The sequence below is a fragment of the Pyxicephalus adspersus genome, chromosome 6 (genome assembly GCF_032062135.1).
Source record: "Pyxicephalus adspersus chromosome 6, UCB_Pads_2.0, whole genome shotgun sequence".
In the NCBI taxonomy this organism is placed as follows: Eukaryota; Metazoa; Chordata; class Amphibia; order Anura; family Pyxicephalidae; genus Pyxicephalus; species Pyxicephalus adspersus.
Window position 1 is genome coordinate 92,537,149 of NC_092863.1, and position 21,145 is coordinate 92,558,293.

Consider the following 21,145-nt stretch of genomic DNA (forward strand, 5'->3'; position numbering starts at 1 on the left):
ACAATAAATGGATGTCTCACATGAAGTCCAGCCTCCTCATTACTAAGCATGTTGGGATCTGAAGACAAAACAGGAGGACCTGGCTTTTTGGGTACACTGGGAGATTGGGGTGCTGCTTTACTTTGGTTCACCAATTCTTGAAGGGTGTCAGTGATGCATTTGTAACAGTTTAATCTGTAAGGAAGACAAAAACAATGAATTTGCAACGTTTTAGTTAATAAATACAACCTAAGAGCACTACAACAAATTCTATAGTAGATACAAGTGTTGTACCAATTGTATTCTTAGGTGTCAACAGTCGGTCTTTGGATGGCAGTTGGATCTGGGAGCCAATAATGATTTATATGTGTTTAATTATGGGACTGTTCAAAGTCAAGTTGTTCTCCAAAGAAATAGGCTGAATGTGCTGTGCTAATGACCTGTTATAATACACATTATCACTCTATTAAGCACATTAATAAATAACTAGATGTAGTGTATTTTAACAGATGCTTTTAACAGATCCCTGCTATCTGACCCAATACATACAGTACCTTTCTTGATATGCTTGTAAACCAGCTGAATCTTCTTCTGGCTCCCCATTCTTGTGGAAGTGTAGACCTAGACCCTGGGGATCTTTCTTCTCAGCAGCAGTAAGACAGAGCTCTACAACGCCCTCATAGAAACGCACTGCAAAAAAGAAATAAATCAGAACAATTTTCCTCTTTCATCTACAGCAAAAAAAAAAATAATACCAGCATTTGTGATTAGTGACCTAAAAATCTGAAAAGACAGATTTGAAAACAAAATATAAAAATTCTGTACCCAGCTCCATTCCCAGATAGTCAGGTTACATTTCAGTCTATTTCTCTATGTGGATGTCTACCAAAGTTTTGGGTCAGTAACAACACTGCGATGCTTTTGCACAGTATTGTGACTTCACATATAGTTTGTTGCATGCATTTGCAAATACAACAACTGACCGATAAATAGTGTTAGCTACAATTCTAAAAAGAAAAGCAGGTCAATAGCCTTGTTTTAAGTAATCATGCCTCTGCAAACAAATTCTGACCAATTTAAATAACAAGATGGTCAATGAAACTCTACCTTGTCTATACTGAGCACAGACATTCACCAAGTCAACCTGCTGACTGATCTTTTGGTATTCCCGTAGTGACTCTCGCAGCATCCGTTCTTTGTCATATTTGTTTGGTGCCTGGCGGGATCTTTGCAGAAGCTCGTTTGCCTAGTGTGTAAAACAAAGCACATGGTCATTTGATGGAGATAATATGTAAGCCACGGTTTTTGGGTGGTTACTGAAGAGTTGGGTCATAATACAGGGGCTGCCACCCACCTACAGCTTCTTCCCACCCAGTTTAAAAAAAAATCTGGCTTGAACATGCAAAGACATAGAATGGAACATCAAGTGACTACATTATTTTTGGTAAATGCTACAGTAACTCAGGAATACTTACTAAGTTGTACTTAATTTCTTTAAGCAATTGAGAATCTTAGTAAACTGTATCTTGCTCGATTTGAATACCATTTGAGCAAATGTAATAAACAGGAATTTATTTTTCACATAATTAGATAATTATAGTGAATCTGTACGCTAATTGAGGGGAGAATCTCCTCAATTATTTAACATATTATCCCGATGATGTATACCTTTTTAGTTGCATTACATACCTTGGAGCATATAGCATCATCAGGGCTGTATAGCAGGGGGCACACATCTTGCAAGTGAGAGCTAATTCCATCCACAGCCGCATTGTCCCTGATATAACAATTGATTAATGATGCAATAAGAGCGCCTATTAACTCCTTGTCTCTGATCACAAGATCTTTAAAGGTGGTGATCTTCAGCTGCTCTTGTAGCTCCTGACAAAATAAAGAGAAGAACAGTTATGGCATCTCATCGCATAAAGCAGTAGATATTTAGGATTTCATGAGACAAAGTAAGACCTGATTCTCTGGCACCACAGCACACCATAAAGTGCATTACAGTTAGTTGCATTGCAAGTCCACTACTACTATCCAGACTTCAACTCCTTTACACTAGAGAAGAGGATGTGTAGTTCAAAGGTAGTCTTGAAAGCTACCACGTTTTGAGATTTTAGTTCAGGGTGAGTATGTATATATTTCCATACCTGCACTATATATAAAGCCAAACTACCAGGAGAGAAGCCTATGGTGAAAACAATACTTCTCCACAGATAATCAAGCTCTAAAAATAAACTATTGTGACATTAACATGCAGCAACTAAAAATACAGTGTGGTTTTGGATGCCAAAAAATGTCAGACTACACGGTAACTCAAGGCAAAGAAGATATCCCTGTTGTTAACATACAAGGACCAACCTTCTGTAACTCTGCTGCTATATAACTGAACTGGTGCTCACAGAGCAATTTCCAAAGTGCTAAAGCTTGACAAGTCTTCTTGACCAGCTGGTGGATCCCCTGGAGTGAGATCTTTTCTGCAAGCTGGGCCTCATCTGGAGGAAAAAAAAGTGGTTAGATCACTAGCCAACAACTGAATCCACAGCAATGAAAGCACAGCGAGTTCCTACCATCACCTTTTGTAAGGCTCTTTATTATTTGTTTTTACAGCTTAAAATTCCTCAGCAGTTAATGTAGGGGAATTCAGAATTAAAGAAATAAGTTATTAAGGATAAAAGGAAAACTGCAGTAAAGATAAAAGCTGGCACTAAACCTAACTCCAGGCAATCTGTTTATTGCACAACTTATAATGATTATATGGACAAAAGTTTTTTTGACACCTGACAAACACACTATGTGATACAATTATATGGATACAACTAAAAATTATTAACTTACAGCGTTTTCAGTAAAAGATACTGTTGAAGCTAAAGCACATTTAAAGAGACATTTTAAACAAATGTACACTTCCAATCCTGGGAAAGGCCCATTTGTTCCCCTGTGCTCAAAACCAGCCCCATAAACACATGGCTTGCAAAGGTAGGGAGAAATCTAAGTGGCTTGCTCAAAGCCTTGATCACAACCATAATGAACACCTTTTGGATAAAAAGGAATGCCAACTACAAGGCAGGTCTTGCCATGCAAAGTCAGCATCTAACCTTACATTTTCTTTGTATTTATAGTCACAATTTCCCACAACCACATTCAAAATTTTGTCAAAAGGGGAGGAATGGATTAGTAGACATCTCCATATAAATGCCCATGGATTTAAAATTGGATGTCCAAAAAACTTCTATGGGTGTGATTATCAATTGTAAAAAAAAAAGAACTTTAGGCCATATAGTGTGTATAAGAAGTATTTGACTTGTCAAGTGGCTTGTGATTATGTTTAATTAGCCTTGTTATTTATGCAAAGAAATACTCTGCTAGACAAAGCAGTTCTTTGACTGGTTTGCTGAAATACAACCCCCAAGTCTGGTGATTACAAGGAATATCTTATGGCACTATTCATTTTGGAATTGTCTTGTTTTGTGTTTCCTGCAAGCACAAAAGACCAAATGACTCCTAATGCTGCCCTAATGCTTTCATATAACATTTCTGGAAACGTTGATCCAACAGCATTTACCCTGATTATTTTAACAGCATCATTACTCACTGTGGTATTTCCTTTGAAGTTCCTGCTGGACTTGCTGAGAGCTCCCCATATCATGACGCCCAAGGCCAACTAGCCTCTGCTGGATGTTCACTGGAGTTCCAAAACTTTAAAAAGAGTAATTTTTGATTTATGGCAATCATGGCTTCCCTGACAATGGTGATACATATATTTATACCTTTTGTCTCACCTTGGGTTGCCTAAGGAGCCTGCAGCAAATTGTGAGTTTCTATCTAGAAATTCCAACAGACCTTTAAGCTCTTGGTGTACAGATTCCAATATCTGCGGGGAGACACTACTATCGATCTGCAAGACAAAAGATTAGAGGAAATCATTGAATCAAAAGACAGTGAAGGGTTTGTTATTCCATATAAGCAGGTATGCACACAGTATCTGAACATTCCCCAGTAGATGGAGAAAGGGGGAGTTGAAACAAGTGGGCAAATGATAAAATTATTCTGGAGAAGGAGGGGTGCTGAATGCAAGAGTTCTCTAACTAGTAAAGGGAGAATATATAACCCTGAGCATATAACTAAAAAAAATAATTTATAATGGCAACCCCAATATTTATATTCTAACAAGTACCTGTAAGCAATTAAGGCTGGAAATTAAAAGAGCAATAGGCAAGATTGCCTATATGCCAAAGCATAGAGTTAGCCACCATAATTTTGCTCATCTAAACACAAGCACCTAAAAGAAAATTAAATGAACAGGTGACTGAGCTCTTCGGTATGGGTAAAATCTGTAGGAAGACCTCTTTAATACACACTGACAGGAATATAAATGGACAGAGAATACTGTCAGTTTAATGAATATTTCAGGCAGTATTTCGTCAGACCAATAGTAATGAGATCTCAACCGCTTAGCAAACTTACCGCTATGACGTCTCTATTGCCAACCTTGAAAGTTTTTTCAACAGCTACACTTCCATCCCAGATGTTACTGAAAATAGGAACATTAGGGCACATAAGTACTTTTTGGTAACTAAGATAAAAAATTACTAGCCAATATACTTGTAAAATGGAGCATCTGGAGAACCCTGTCCAGGGATTAATCGAGGAATTGAATGTGGTCTACATTAGATCCAATGTCCTGCATTTGTCTAAATAACTTTCTTGATAAATATAATGACTCAAATCAATCAAATAAATGAGAAGGGACAGACTGATCAACTTATCTATTTGTCATTCTGCTCTCTCATCTTATAGGCAAGTTACTTGTGAGCAATTAAACAAAACTAACTGGCTTCTTGCTGTCGACAAGAATAAAAATAGGGCAACGTTTAGAAGAATGGATGAAGGCCCTTGCAGAGTTATTACACAATGCTAGCATATATTATTTTTTTTTTTTTATATCCTTGGTCTACACTATTCTGGAGCCCAGCTTTTTCTTTACAATATAGTATAGCGAAAAGGTGGATACACCAGAGGTAAGCATACAATACCCCACTGTCTGTCTATCAACATACATTTTCTAAAGGCTGACTTATCTATAGTGCTAACTTTAACACCCACAAAACTGTCTCCTTAGCTAATAGAATTTATAGTGCAATACCGATCATCTAATCTCAATAAATATGAATATAAAATCAGCCATGTGCACCAAATCAAAATACCACCATCAGCTTTGACACAAATTTGGCATGATGCAATTGGTCTTTTCTGCAACACAAATTTGATTAAGGCCGGATTGGCCAGGGGGCTTTATGCCAAAACGAACTACCAGCTAGGCTGTATCTGGCCTAAAGGCCGGAGTTTGCCAACCCTTGGTCTAGAATATTGTTATTTAAGAACTCACTTCATAATACGAGAGAAGTAGATGCAAATTCCATTGTGCTTTCCTGAAAAGATGACCTCTGGTCCCATGATACCCGCCAATGGAGCTGCAGACTGCTGTGTAGGAGTCCCTAGTGTATACAATGGCGTAGATACAGCAGGCGGATAGATACCTACCGGACAAAAACAAAAACTGGTCAACGCACTCAAAGTTATTTCATTTTTACAGTGTCACTATCTAAATTATTTCTCCAGTTGTTAAGTTTGTTAAGCTTTCCTTTCAAGGACTGATGTAACCCTTAAGGAACTACTCCAGCAGTGCACAGGTCAAAAGGTGATCCAACAGGGCACATTCCAACAAGTGTACCTAAATCCATTTGATAGTGTAGTGGATCTCCACTTTTACCTACGACCCCCCCCCCCCCCAAGACATTTTTTCCTTTAATTTACACTTCGAGATCCTCTCTTAAACACTTATTCACTCTTTAACACTTGTTCAGTCAGCATTTACTCATTGTACTGCTTGCAGGAGCACAATCATGTGCAACAGAAGCAGATAGCAAAGGTAAGCAAGAGCACATTGGATTTCTGCAATGATTAGGTTTTTCAGTACTTTACTAAACTGCTGTTTAGTTACTGGCAAAATGAGACAACAACAGAAACAGCATTAGGCATTTTAAACTGAACTAGAAATTTAGGAGCACACTTATGACCTCAACACTGCTACCTTGCACTCTCGTAACCGCATGCTCTGTAAACTGACTGCGGGCCTTTCCCTCTCCTAGTTTGAACTTTGCTTTAAGGATGGAAGGAAGAGTGCGCAGTGGGGTGCCGCTTCATCTTTCTCCCACCCTGCATTGAGCATAACGCTGTATGTACAGCACTCGTTCATGCATCGTTCCATCTTTTGTCGATGGAAAGGATCATGAAAGATCCTTTCCAACGACAATTATTGAACGACAATTATTGAACGTGTGTAAGTAGCCTTACACTGCCTGCATTAAAAAAACAAACAAAACAAAAAGCTACATGTGTTTATGTATTCATAAATTCAGAACAGCATTTATTTGTGATTTTTATATCTGCCTGAAATTACAGAATTTCTTCCAGTCTATAACTTTCTGACATTATCAGTCCATGTATATGCCATCTGTCAGGGTGTAAGTCTCAGGACAAGTGTGGCTCGGTGTTACTGCTTTTGGTAATTGACTGAAAATTGACCCTGAGCCACACTCAAGAGTACTGCCATGGAGGTTAAAGTTACTCAAATCATTCATAAACGATTAAGCAGAAAAATACCTTGTTGTGGTGTTCCCAGGAAACTAGGGTTTGGCATGGGAGTGCTTAAGTGCATTGGAGATCCTTAAAAGAAAAAAATAAGCCTTTATTACTTAAGAAAAGAGAAAATTACAGAAAATTTACAGGTTTAAATAAGGATAAATCAAGATGATGCCTGGATTTAATTCAATCAACCCTTACTTACAGCTATCATAGCATGGCTTAGGTGAAGTTTGGTAGGCATATGTATGGCTTCCACATATATATTCAATTGTGATTATTTGGGGGAATATTTGTGTTATTCTGTACAGATCTATAATGTTTTCTCAAACAGACAAGGTAGTTGATGGGATGTTCACATTACCTGGCACTCAATAGTCCCTAGGCAGGTCACTGGCACTTGTGTGACTGCAACTACCATTTTGCACCAAGACTTCTCCCTAGTGCCAAGAGCTCTATGCAATACAGCTTCACTGGTGTCAGCCAGCAGCTAGTGTGAGGAAGCCAATAAAAGGGTAGGAGGCAAAATACTTCTTGCAAATTAAGAATTACACTTTCCCCTTTTATTTTTGCCAAGGAAAGTATGGAGTAATGAGAAACCAGAGGCCACATAAGAGGTTTGCTTTATATCCCTTAAAAAGTATTCTACAAACACCAATTCTTTTTTAGGTGTTTAAAAGCACATAACAGGGTACAGACATTTAGAAGCTAGAACAAAACTGTATGATAACGTACAGCAAGGAAAAAGAACCATTCATCCAGCAGTGTCTACCAAGTAAGACATTGCCATGATGGGCAGAAATGTAAGCTGTAGGGTAATAGATATTTTTCAGCATCTAAATGTTCCAAAAAACTCTTGAGACAATGCTGAGAGGACAGGAAGAGGCTCCCAAAAGTAAAAAGGACAGTCTACATTTACGCAATTTCCCACACTGATGCGTGCATAGTTTAAGCAAGTGAAAACCTTCAAGTTATAAAACGGATGAGATTCCATTATAAGAAAACTAAAGTTTATGAAAAGGTCTGAATGACTAATATTGCACACCATGAAGGAGAATTGCTCATTTATATGGTCTTTACAAGTTCAGTGATCTGAGTCATGAAACTCAAACAAAATTCAGATTATAATCCCAGTGTCAAATCCAGCTTCTTTGTGTCATTAGTTCTAGTCAAGCTGTACCTGGGAAACATGTTACCTGGCTAAATGCATACCATCTACTACTCTACTTCCTTCTATACCTATGACACTCTGTCCACCTCCTTTCTACCAGCCTTTGCCATCACTTTTCTTAAAATACGTAATCTAGACCTACATAGAGATATTACTTACCCACAGGCACTGGGGAACCAAATATTGGCCCTACATTGCTGGGGGCCGGCAGTGAAGACTGCATAAGCATCTGAGATTCCCCACCATATCTATATAAAGAATAAAAAAAAAAGCCAAGGTAAAAAATTAGCTAATGGGTTCTCTTCCAAAGATTACAACTGATCAAAAGATGAAAGATGAGGCAATTTGCATTGTAAACATTTGAATAGGCTTTTTATATATTCACAAATACAAATAACCAGGGTAATACAACTGCAATCCAGTGCAGGAAAAAATATTACACTGGTAAAAAACAAAACATTTGCACTGGAAAATTCTTTTCGATGGGGACCAGAACAGACCAAATATAGACTTTCACTGAAGGTACAGCCCCTACATTTAGCAGGGCATACACCAGGTCAAGTTTGAACCACCTGGAAGGTATAACTAGTGTTGGTCGAATATCTCACTATTCGATTCAACAGCTATTTGATTGAATAGTGAGATATTGTTCGGGTGATGCCGAATGCGAACACCATTGAAGTCAATAGTGGGAGAATTCAAGTTATTTTTAGGGACTATTAAGGGCTCCAAGAGCAATCAGATTGCTCTTGCACCCCTTTACTAGCTGTATGTGTTCTTGGATAGAGTTTCTCTTTTTTTTATCCCAATTTTTACCGTTGAATCTTTTTTTTCGGGTCCACCCGAATTCGAACAGCCATTTTTGGGTTAAATATAAGGACAACTTGAATTCAAACACCAACACTAGTTTTAAACCCATGCAATAAGCTGAAAGATCAGTGCTAAAAAGACGTAAAATGAATGGAATCTGTGTACTCTAATAAACTTTAATAAAAATCTGCATTCCCATAGGGCCATAACACACGGGTGGGATTGTTAAAAGATCTCTTGCTAGTCCCAATGAAATTACTCCCTTAATAGAAGGCCAGGATGTAAATCCCTCACTGCCCCTATTACTAGCAATCCAAACGTATTTGGGGCCAGAAAGGAAGAAATATCCTAGAGCAGCAGAGTCGCCTGTCTGACATCAACATAAAGCATTTTAAAAACTGCTGAATGAAGGTCAAATGCAAAATGACCAGAAAAAAATGACTGCCTTTAGCCGAATTATCCTTACTTCTGTTTCATTTAGAAAATAAGGAAAACAAAAAACAAGACAACATTCAGGTAATGAGATTCTGATAATAGAAAAAAAGATTTATACATGTACTTTAGAAATACCTGAAGAATGCACGTGTAGCCCAGGAGGAAACTTCACGATCAGATGCAGAAGAGGAGCATGCCAGTATTAAACATGATGCACAAGCCTGATCCTCCTTTAAAAGAAAAGTAAGGAACACAAATCAACTGTGCACAAAGCTAGAAACACACATGCAGCACCAAACTTTCCATTATGCTTAGTGTATCCAAAGCAATAAATAGTTCTTTAGTTATAATTAGATCGGGGGCCCCTGAACCTCTGCCATGTTTAAATGCAGTGTATTTCTAATAAGTATTGTTCCTGGTATATTGTTTTACTAAGGTAATAAATAATGTAATAAATGTATTACCAAATATTATTTAAACAACATTAACTAAAACAAAATTAGCATAGTATGTTGGAATATATCAGGTCACAAGACATCGAACAGTACTATGATATTACTAGATGTTTTTGTCTACGCATTTAGCCCATACGCCACAGAGTTGTAATGGGGAGCGGACTTGATATAATAAGTTTGTATATTGCTCCACTTTAACCTCCCTAGCGGTTGATTTCTTTCCGGTTATATATGTCTTAAAGCGGTACATTTTTGTACAGTTTTTGATAAAAATTTAGTTTACAGTATATTATATTAGTATGAGTACATAAAAGTTTGAAACACAAAATCATGTAAAAAGAATAAATAAATGTAATTTTTTTTTAAATTTAAAAAAAAAATAAAAATAAATGTTATACTCATACTATTTTATTATACTGTAAAATAAATGTTCTTGAAAACAATGTACTGCTTTTACACATATAAATCCAATGTATTGCATTAAATACAGTTATTCTGTATTGAATGCAATACAAATGGATTTTGAATTTCCCGCCCCACAGGCAACATACACACGCACGGACGTCACCAGGAACTGCCCCGGTGACTTATCGTGTACAGAAGACGACGGAAGAGAGAAGAAGGCAGAAATCACTGTGATGGACAACGCGGGACACCGGCAGATCAGGTAAGGCTGCATTTACTTACTTTCCCATAGGTTTACCTACCCAGAGTGTGACTCGGGGTTACCGCTTTCAGCAACTTTTTTCTGCTAGGTAGGCTAAATATAATACTTAGCCTTTACTTCCATACTTTTTCCTTCATTTATTTATTCCTAACTTTTGTTAATGTACAGTGTCTGAAGAACACGTCAGGCTTTCAAATAAGAAAGCTCTACACAAGCTTTGAAGCTTCTGAAAGCTGAAACTTAAATTCAGTACCAGCTCTGTGTTTCTCTCCTCTGAGGAATGCAGCTGAATTTTATCTGAGATTCTTTAATCCAGTTCAGAGGAAAGCAATAAAGTACCATGTACCAAGCAAGTATGTACGCCCCTCTGCTGTATGAAGGATAAATATAAAGATGTATATGCAATATTTTATACAAGGAAAACTAATGACAAAAATGAATGTTTACCAGTCATAATAAAGTTACCTGATGTAATTTAAAGAACCGCTCAATTTCTTCGCCATCTCCTCCACCATTGGCAACGAGAAGGTGTCGCAGCTGATCTACAGGTCTGAGCTTGTGAAAGATGTGACTCCCCTGCATAAATATAAGCATAAATGCGTAAACAGCACATCACCAACAACATTTCTTTCATAGGGCTCTAAGTTAATACCAATAAAGAAGAGTGAGGTAAAACAAGAAACAAACCTTTGCAGAGAGCAGAACAAACTTCTTTGCTGAGACCATGTGCTGGCGAATTATAACAGGGGAGTCAGTAACTGGGATGATGTCTTTGTTCAATGGAGTTGTGATCTTTTCCACCTGGCCTTCATCAATGGAAGAAAGTGCCCAGGAATGGCCATCCACAGGAATAGTTACCTGTATTAAATAAAGCCACAATGGGTATGTGAAGCAATCAGCTAAAGTGAAGTATATGGCAAAAAAGTAAAAATCTGTCCTTGGACACTGTAGAAAAAACCTACTGTAACCTAAGCTGGAAACATTATTCTTCATTATTAAAGGGAGTGAGTCTATTTTGAATCGACTGTACACTTTTAAACAAAAGGCTAATTTCTAAAGTCAGAAAATAAAGCAAAGGAAAAAAAATGACTGACTGTCTACTTGGATTCTGTGTTTCCTTAAAGAATTGTGTTAAAATCCAGAAAATGGGATGAAGGTTTAGGTATGTTCTTACCTGTATCTCCATCAATGGCTTCTGAAATGGAAATGAATCATGGTTGATACACCATAAAATATCATGATCCTCATTTTCTGATGCGGCCATCAGTAAAACACCTGGCATAGACACAATGTCAATATTCTTATGTAAGAACAGGAGTATTTTGTTACAATTTTACAAATGCAAAATAGTGAAAAACCCAAAACTCTGATTGTCTATATTCTGGCTAAACCTTGATCTCCTCCACCCAAGAAAAGTGAAAAGTCTTAAAACAGTCATCCAATCGAAAAGTTACGGTTATAAGGTAGTGTGGATAACTCTGCACCTGGAACTTTTAGGTGTTTCTGCCAGATCTGTGTGTTAGTTCCTGTCATGGAATTCTCCAAAAAACAACATGCAGCAAGGTGAGAGATAAACTAAAATATGTATGATGCAGATACAGGAACTAACTATAGATATACTTTCAGGAGGTTTACCCCTGAAGTATCCAAATGGCTTGACCTTAAAACTGATTTGAGACATGCAATGCAAGGGCATTGGATTGCAAGCTTCTTTGAGGGACAGTTAGTCACAATAAAGTGCTGTGTAATATGAAAGAAATATATCGATACATGATAATACATAAATAATCTGAAAATAAAATACATACAACTTTAATAAAGCAGAACATTTCACCCACAGCAAGATTGCTTTCTAGAGCTAGACCAAATGGAAAAGCAACAAATAGACTATTGAATATGCCCATTAACTAACTAATAAGTAACATTTTTATTAAAGATAACCTACAGTCAGTGGACATTTGAACATACTGAGCTGCCTGAATAAACAACCCACCATTGGTATAAAGAGCTTTGTGTACTTTTGATGGCTTTTCTACATTGGAGGAGGCTGAGAATCCTGGCGGCAGTCGAACATGCACCAATGCCAGTGTGCTTGGACGGGTTGCTGGCTGTTTAAATGGTCCAGTAGTAAAGTACAGACGGACGCCTGGAAGACAGGAAAAAAAAGAAAAGTTTTACATTTACTAAAATCATATGGACTAACCTAACAAAAACCAAGTAACCCCCCCCCCCCCAACCTCATCTTGCCTCTCCTTGCAAAATGGACACGGACATCGGTCGTTTGTACATGTGACAGTGCTTGGATCTAGTGACTGGCTGCTTAAACTCACATATATGCATTTTATCTGTTTTATTTATTTAGAGATCTGTCTGGAGTTCAGTAATAAAGCAGGGTAGACCAATTGATTTGGAAGTGCAACACAATTTAAAGCCAAACCGCAGAAAATGAGCCATCATCAATTGCAAAGTAAATACAACTGCTGCAAAACATGGCTTCAAATTAGTTTGCATTTGTATCCTTATATCTTCCTCAGTTGAACATAAAAGAAGTTTGGATTTTCACAACTGTCATGTGTATATATTTTTAAACATGAAGGATTGCACCAGTATAAGTTGACTATTTAGTTTGCATCAATAAAAAAGGTTTTGGTGAATATTTAAAGTTTTTAAAACAGCAGCAGCAGTAATCTTCCCTTAATGTAGAATCAGCCATAAAAACTGCAAATTGGAATCCAGCCTAAAATGGCCCAAAGTATACAAAAAAACTAAATACAAAAACATATTAATCCCGCAGATCTGACAGGAGGTTTCTTCATTTGGGTCCCGCATCGACTTGATATCAGTCTTAGGCCAGGGGCAGAGGAAGCGCCTGGCATCAACATCTTGTCTCTTCCTATGGGTTTTTCTTACGACATCCTCGATCTCGCACTGTGCAGAATCTGGTGACATAGATGGGAAAAAAGATTGTTGATCTCACTGCGCATGCATGAGATCGACAATTTTTTTCTTCCATTAAAGAAAGGGCTCCTTCTGCGCATGCCCGAGATTAGGATATGCGCAGTAAGACCAGCCAAGAGCCTTCCAGGATGCTTGACATAGGTATCCTGGGAGGCTTTGTGCTTCAAAGGGGAGGTTCTGCAAGGGTGTTAAAACAAAACAACCCTTATATGAAAAAAAATGTTTTATGTAAAGTGAAAATGTTGAATTTGAGATCTGTAGAAATGTATAAACATATTTATACGAGTGTAGGACTGTAGCTGCTGTGTAAATATTCTGTGTCATACAACAGATAACAGAACTCACCTGCATGCGTCACTGCCACCAAGTGACAGTTCACAGATTCTGATTTTTCAATCACAGCTATCTGGACGATAGGCTTAAACACTGAGCGGTCTATAGTCCTATATAGAAGAAAATAAGAAAAATATTACAAAGGTAAAATAAAACACTTTTCTTACATGTATACAGGTAGTCCCTGGGTTACACACACGATAGGGACTGTAGGTTTGTTCCCGAGTTGAATTTGGATGTAGGTTGGAACAGTTACATTATTTTAATAAACGCAATTAGGACAGATGTTTGTTTCAACATATTATTAGGCAGCGTGGTGTTGGTTACTGTATAAAATCCTTCCTGTGAGTTATTCGCAAAGCCAAAAAAAAAATCTTTATGCAGCCTAGACCTTCATAAACTTCTGAAACAAGATGTGCTTTGATATGCAAAAAGAAACGGCTGCAGAGTTCTTCTTGGTCATTAAAGTGTTACAAGAGGCTGCAGAAAGAGCTCACCCCCTAATATCACTCAACTCCAGCTGTGCTTAGCAAAAAGTTACTTCTGCAAGTCATGCAAACTGCTGCCCCCCCCTCCCTCCAAGCCTCTGTCCGGCACACAGCAAGCAGGGACGTACCCATGGACTACCTGTATACACAGGAGATGTATTGAAATAATGTAATCCTTATATTCCACCTCCTGACTGTATCATGTCAAGACTGGCTGCTAGGTGTTCCCTGGCGGCAGTACAACTTTATGCTCTATGTTGATTAGAAAGTGGGAAAATCGAAAGAATGGGACTTTACAAAGACGCTGGGTAGCTTCATGCCTTAATACTTTCATTTATAAAAGGGATGTTCAGAGTTCAGGTACACTTTAAAACACTCTTTTGTGTTTCAAAAACACACCTGTGTTGGTGACTTGGACGTAACGAATCCAGAATTTTTTTTAGTAAAAACGTCAGTACGTCAGTAAATCTAAATAGTGCTAAAAAGATTCATCTGAGTGCTTTTTTTTTTTATACTGATCCAGCACAATACAATGCTTTTACACATAGACCCTGGGTGTATTATGGAGTATTCTCTTTTACCTGCCGATGTTACCCGCTGCGGAGACAATTGAATTCTGAGACAAGGAAGCGACCCTGCTCATGGCATTGCCATCCTGCCCCAAATCATACACCTAAAATACAAAACAACACTGTCATACATCTGAAGAGTATTGTTATCAACAAACACAAATGTCACTCTTGATAACTAATAAAAAAAAAAAAACACTTTTTTTCTAAAATACAAATTAGACATTTGCTTGCTGAGCACAATGTAATCATGAAATATGGATAAAAGTGTGATAATCATCTAGGATTGGCCAATTGGTGGGAAACTCAGTGCAAAAGTTATTTATTAGTTTTTGATAGAAAGAGGAAGAGTAAACAATACTTATGCAAGCTTAACCCTATTGCAGGGTAAATTGGTGGATACGGACAACAGTTGGTACTGTTGTAAGATCCAAGTGAACGTAGAAGTCAACACACCAGGCTGTTCTTATTAGCTTATCTTTTTGAAATCTATCTTATTGTGTTATTTTTGTCACAACCAACACCAACAGTTTGATTAGGGAAGAGAAATAAAAGCTTTAAACTGCTGGTCAAATTTCACTAGTCTTTTATTTTTTAATGATGTCTGTATTTTCACCATAAGGAATGGACCCCTGCTACTAAAAAATGGAAACCCTGCATAGGAACACATTCAGGCTGATTGTTATAGGATTTGAGAATGTTCAAACAAATTAACGTTTATTTAAATTATTCAATTAAGCAGAAAGAAAATTCCTGCTTACTTTTTTATCTGCACATGATATCCTAGCTTAAGTGAAGATTCACTCTTATTTATTAAATTAGCCGAATTTTCTATACTTCTGTTCCTATAAAATCTCTTACAGGGACAGATAGTAAATTTACCAACAGAATCAAAAACATAAATAAAGCTTGATAGAGATATACTTAAAGCAGACAAAAATAAACACCAGGTTTTTACATTGAACAATACCCATGCATATTTACAGATCTGGGTTACATTTTACTCTCTCCTTATTTCCCATCATTCATATACAATGGAAAATCTTTCAGTATCAGCAGTAGTGGGAGACAAGTGTTGTAAATCATTCCCTAACTGGAAACAAACATTTTTCTGCCAGGGTACAGGTATGTGACAGAGCAGTCCTTGCTCTTTCCTGTATTTTATGTAATTAATTACTTGTTTTGCATTTACAGCTCAGTGGTCATAAACTTTCCACAACTCTCTCTTAGCATGCTATTGTGCTCCTATATAAGGAACAAAGCTCATCGGTGCACAGAATAATGTGTCCACCCTGTTCTGCCCTTTGTTCTCCCTTCTCATATGCTAACATACATTTGTCAACTGAGATGTCATAAAAAATTGCAGGTTCTGCACTATGATACGTTTGCAAGCGTGTGTGCATTGTTTTTTACCTTTTAATTTCAGAATATTGAAATTAAAACTAAAGCAAAACCAAGATTAGGTTTACTATTTTAACTGTTTTGTACCCAATACCACTTTGAAATGGTATAAAAAAAATGGTAAAATGGTTTTTAAAGTCAAAGATTTCCCACAGATTTGCCATACTAAATTAGTTCTGGGAACAGAATCAGAAGACTTGTCTGTGAAAGTCACAAATGTGCCCCCCACTTCTAATACTTCCTCTGAACAGGAAGGGATGTAAACATGCATAATGGACGACTATAACACTAAATGTACTGTTGTGTGAAGGATTTTGTATATGTTACTTTGGGCAAAGGATAAATAAATGAAAAAGGAAACAGAGTTGTACATTATGCCAGACTGTAGTTCTACTTTAAAAATGAATTAATAAAGACATGAAAAGGACACAAGTTACCTGTAGTACGCCTTTCTCAGAGCGAGTGTATAAAATATTCCTTGAATTGTCTATAGCAATCTGTACTATAGGATCTAAAGAAAACAGGATAAGGTAAAAATATTATAAAACTGATGAAACCCTTCAGACAACAATAATTAAAGATAGATTACCTGAAAAGAAGGGAAGCAGTAGCTATATAAAATAGCTGACAGCATTGACAATTTGCTAGGTATGACAGAAGAATGTTCGGTTATTTGTTTCATGTTTTGTAAAATAAATATCATAATTAATGCATAAGCCAACGTACACTCGTCAGATGATTCTTGCCTCAGGGCTGGTACCGGACGGGAATTTGACATGTGTACAGCAGCCATCTGACGTCGTTCATGGATCCGTCCTGGTGGATCCATGAAGGACGAATGACCACAAAGCAACTGAAGGGGAGAGAGCACAGTGGGGTGCCGCTTGACTGTTCTCCCTCTCTTCATGGAGCAGAATGGTGCTGTATGTACATTGCTCGTTCACACATCTTTCAGCCTTTTGTGGTTAGAAACGAGCTTTCATGATCCTTTCCAACGACAAAAATCTAACATGTGTACGTAGCCTGAGAAATATATGTAAACAGACTAATAAACTACATATGCAACCAATAATAACAAATCACTGAATTGCAAACCTTAGCTAGCAAGAACTACTTCTGTCCAAAACCTACTCTGGCATTTCATTGCATTCACAGAACACACGTACACTCATTGCCAATGTAGGGACAATTGCATTGACTATGATGTATAGCAATATTAATGACTGGTTACCTTTTGCTAAATTACATGGGCATACCAGTTAGAGACAAACATAATTTGGGGTCTACTAGCACTGTAATATACTGCTACAGAAAACTCTCTTTTTTTTATTTATTTTTAGATTGTATGTCAGCTCATGTTTTCTGCGGTCAGGCCCTGACAAAACAAGCACGTCAACATTAATTGTAAAAAGTCTTTGCATGTAACTAAGCAAAACTGCCCTTTATCTCATCCAGTCCAGAAAAACGCATGTGTCATAACATGATGTGACAACAGCTGCACCCTTTGATGTCTGACACCAACCCAATGGTTTTACCAGGAAAGCATTTCAAGAGATTATTAATAAACAGGATTATATAGCCCCAACATATCATGCAGGGCTGTACATTAAATAGGGGTTGCAAATGACATTGACACAGGAGGAGGAGGAGGAGGACAGGACCCTGCCCCAAAGAGCTTACAGTTTAAGAGTTGGGGAAAGAATCACACAAACACATACCATCCTCAGAAAACGTGAACTGGAGCACTGTAGGGACCAAGAAAGAGAGGGTACTCTTGGAATGGTTGATTTTTCTGCATCTTGGGCTAAACCACCCAGCTTCAGCCTAGTCAGAGTAAATTTTTTGTTGAAGTTAGAAGATCACATTTTTTATGATAAAATTTGCAAAACATTACCTGTGCCATCATTGAGCTGTCAAAGTATTCTCTAGTAGGAAGGTAGAACGGTTTATACCCCCACCATTAATGCTGCTACAGTATGTGCTTGCATTCATTTTTCTACTACTAAACCCGGACAACTGCAATGGAAGCTTACAGTGGTGGCAATATGAAATGTGAAGACACCAGTAGTTCTTAAATGGGGTAGAATAACAGTGTCTATCAATAATATAACCAGCAAAGTACACTAACCCTAGCCCTCTCATTGCCACTTCCTGTTCAATGTCACTGTCTGATATTAAGTTTGATGCTGTATAGATGGGGCTTTATAGCCAAGGCTAAGTTTTAGGAGTCTAATTTGTAAAATAGATCATATGTCGCATTCTGATTTATACTAAACTCCACACTGCAATTTATAGCTCATTATAAAAAAAAGTTTTGCAGTGTGAGGTCTGTGGGATGACATGTAGTGCTAATTGCCTAAAACAGCAGAAAGAAACTCAATGATTGGAGGAGAGGTGGGTCACATGAATGACAATTCAAGCAAATATGTCTTTCCACCCTGGCATTTTTATCCTGCTGCCCCTGGTTTTATGAAGCAAATGATGTATTAAAGTACATTGATTCACATTTTTTAATGGCTGTCTATGTCCCCACTGGGGTAATGTCTTCTTTCTGCTTCAGAGGAACAAACAGTAAATTAAATTAAATACCAAGCTCACTAGAAGAGGAGTTTCCAATGGAAAACAACTCCACTCCTGCCCTGGTGGTATCTGCAATAAATGTCCTTTACTGTCTCAGTGCCTTGTGACAGTAGAAAATCTGGGGACGCTGGACGAAAATACAATGTAATTTTCAATACAATCAGTGTTTGGTGGGCAAGTTTTTTTTCTCTTACTTAACTTCATGAGCAACAAACCTGACATAAACATAACTCCTCACATGGATTTAACTGTCCCTTTTACTTTTTACATTGAAAGCAATGGGGCAGTTCATTTTTATTTATAGAACAAAGAAGGACAAAAATGTTGTATTTATTTTCCAGCAATTGTTTTTGCGTTTGTAGATACCTGATAAGCCACTTCATACAGGCAGCCATCTTTTCCAGACAGGAAAATACGTCCGTTGTTTGTGGATGTAATGGACAGTAAGAAGGTGTTGTCCGTCGGAATGGAGTACAGAGGATCTGGCAAAAGCTGCATTCCTACGGAAATGCTGTCATTTAGGCTTCCTGCCATCAAACAAAACATCAACAATTCAGAATAGAAATAAAATGCAACTGAATATTTACCAGCTTGAATAATATCACATATGTGATGGAAGTCACCCACAACTGTAAGGCTGGGCTGTCTGGTTCTCCAAGTACACCTTGGAGATACTTAGCTTATATTGACCTCTTGCAGATTCCTTCCTTTGCAGGTCAGGTAAAACTGCAGTGAGCCAAGGTGAAATGTTACAACTGGTCTATAGCGTAATGTAACTGCAACTACATTTGGAAAACAGATACTTGTGTATCCAAAAGCTATGGTTGAATACCCCCCCCCCCCCCCCAAAAAAAAAAAAATAGTCAACAAAGAAAACTTTATGAATACTTTGTATCTGCTGGCACAAACAAAACAGAGATCTTACCTGTTTGCATACTGGCAAAACTCAAACCCAGAATAACAATGTCAACAGGAGTGGCAACAACCAGCAGATACCGAATGTGAGGTTGGAAAATGCCTGACAACAAGAACAATAAAATTAGCAAATAGGAGTTAGGGAAGGTACACGATCAAGCATGGGCAGAAAAGATCAACAATAAATTGGATCTTTATATTTTTCATTATGAAATTTAGGATATATATTGCTAGCCGGGTTCCCCTAGTTTATGGGATAATACCAATGAATTGGTGTGCCAAAGCCTTTCACGTCCAATGATTGGACATGACAATGAATACTGAGGAAACAATTTTTTCATAATGTTTTTTTATTTTATTTATTTATTTTTTTTACAAACTACTACTGGTGGCAGTAAGGACTAAAGGGGGAAACCTGCAGCTGCCTAGGATACCGACATCACATATATCACATATGCTTCTTCTGCGCACACCCATGATTGCGCACAGCTCCATCAGGGGCTTTTATCAAAAAACCAAGCTTTTGCGCAGAGCGAGATCAGGAGTGTTTATATTACATTTAGATGAAGAAATGTTATTATTACACAGTATTACGCAGCGCTTTACAAAGTCCATAGTCATGTCACTGTCTCTCAAATGGGCTTACAATCCAATGTCTCCTCCAAAGTCATATGTCAATAATAGAGTCTAGGAACAAATTTTATTTTATTTATTTTTAGGGGGGAAAACCAATTAACCTAACTGCACATTTTTGGAATGTGGGAGGAAACTGGAGTACCAGGAGGAAACCCACACAAACATGGGGAGAACATGCAAACTCCATCCATCCCAATGTCACCCAATCTCGATCCGGCAATATTATCTAGAATTGGAATGAGGCTATACTGAAATATACTGTACACAAGCAAGCAAATATTGTTTATCTTATAATAATTTTTGCTAATTTTTGCCAAAAAACCCTGCCTGTCTTTCATGTTCACATATAAACCTAATAAAGAAACCAGAATATAAAAAAAGAGGGCAGCCTGGGACATAAAGGGGAGCCCTGGATAAATAGAAACCAAGATAGTGCAGGATTCCCTGGGTGCATTATTTAAAGGCTTCTAACAAGTATAGGGAAGTGTTTTTTTTCCTTAATGCAACAATAAAGTCTTTTTACAAAAACTATTGTGCAGCACAGTTTTAAACATAGAATATGTTTGTTTGTGTGTTTTATTACAACGGGAGGCAACAGCCTGTGGCATTGCATAAAAAAAAAAAAACAAAAACATGGATTTTTATATGTTTTTATTTATCGGCCCTGGGGAACAAGGAAACAACTTGGAATGGTGCATGCAGACCAAAATGAAAACGCAGAACTATCAATGAGTGTTTGCTGATCAGCATTTTGTGTAGAAGAAAGCAAACTGTAGCTATCACTTACCTTCTTTAGGTCTAACAAGGCCAACAGACAGGATTGTTTCGCTGAGTCCATCAAAATAAGCCACATCCCCACTAAGGGAATAAAAAGCAAATAAAAATGTTACAAGATTAGGAAAATCAGAGATAGAGATAAATTATTTCTCATATTGTTTTATATATTTATCACAAGATGATTAATAAATAAACTAAGATTTATTATAAACTGATCAGCAGCATGAAAAAGTCTGAGATAAAAAAATCTTGATTAACCAAGGACATGGAGCAAGAATAGAAATGTAAGGTTTTGTTTTATTGTTTCCAAAGGTAAATTTGTTCCA

The 21,145-nt window shown here is 37.4% G+C and overlaps 1 protein-coding gene across 1 annotated transcript in view; it reads right to left on the reverse strand.

Moving 5' to 3' along the window:
* Window positions 1–21,145, reverse strand: part of NUP155 (nucleoporin 155) — a 37,607-nt gene that overhangs the window by 12,680 nt on the left and 3,782 nt on the right. The window contains exons 4-26 of the mRNA XM_072416609.1: window positions 20,830–20,900; window positions 19,417–19,509; window positions 18,858–19,018; window positions 17,630–17,735; window positions 16,349–16,422; window positions 14,523–14,614; window positions 13,466–13,563; window positions 12,156–12,308; window positions 11,337–11,437; window positions 10,850–11,020; window positions 10,628–10,738; window positions 9,176–9,270; window positions 7,955–8,043; window positions 6,646–6,708; window positions 5,369–5,519; window positions 4,447–4,513; window positions 3,762–3,877; window positions 3,575–3,678; window positions 2,341–2,474; window positions 1,669–1,860; window positions 1,087–1,225; window positions 534–669; window positions 21–174 (exon numbers count right to left, since the gene is read on the reverse strand). Coding sequence (XP_072272710.1) covers window positions 21–174; window positions 534–669; window positions 1,087–1,225; window positions 1,669–1,860; window positions 2,341–2,474; window positions 3,575–3,678; window positions 3,762–3,877; window positions 4,447–4,513; window positions 5,369–5,519; window positions 6,646–6,708; window positions 7,955–8,043; window positions 9,176–9,270; window positions 10,628–10,738; window positions 10,850–11,020; window positions 11,337–11,437; window positions 12,156–12,308; window positions 13,466–13,563; window positions 14,523–14,614; window positions 16,349–16,422; window positions 17,630–17,735; window positions 18,858–19,018; window positions 19,417–19,509; window positions 20,830–20,900 — 2,671 coding nt within the window. The remainder of the gene's footprint in view (window positions 1–20; window positions 175–533; window positions 670–1,086; window positions 1,226–1,668; window positions 1,861–2,340; window positions 2,475–3,574; window positions 3,679–3,761; window positions 3,878–4,446; window positions 4,514–5,368; window positions 5,520–6,645; window positions 6,709–7,954; window positions 8,044–9,175; window positions 9,271–10,627; window positions 10,739–10,849; window positions 11,021–11,336; window positions 11,438–12,155; window positions 12,309–13,465; window positions 13,564–14,522; window positions 14,615–16,348; window positions 16,423–17,629; window positions 17,736–18,857; window positions 19,019–19,416; window positions 19,510–20,829; window positions 20,901–21,145) is intronic.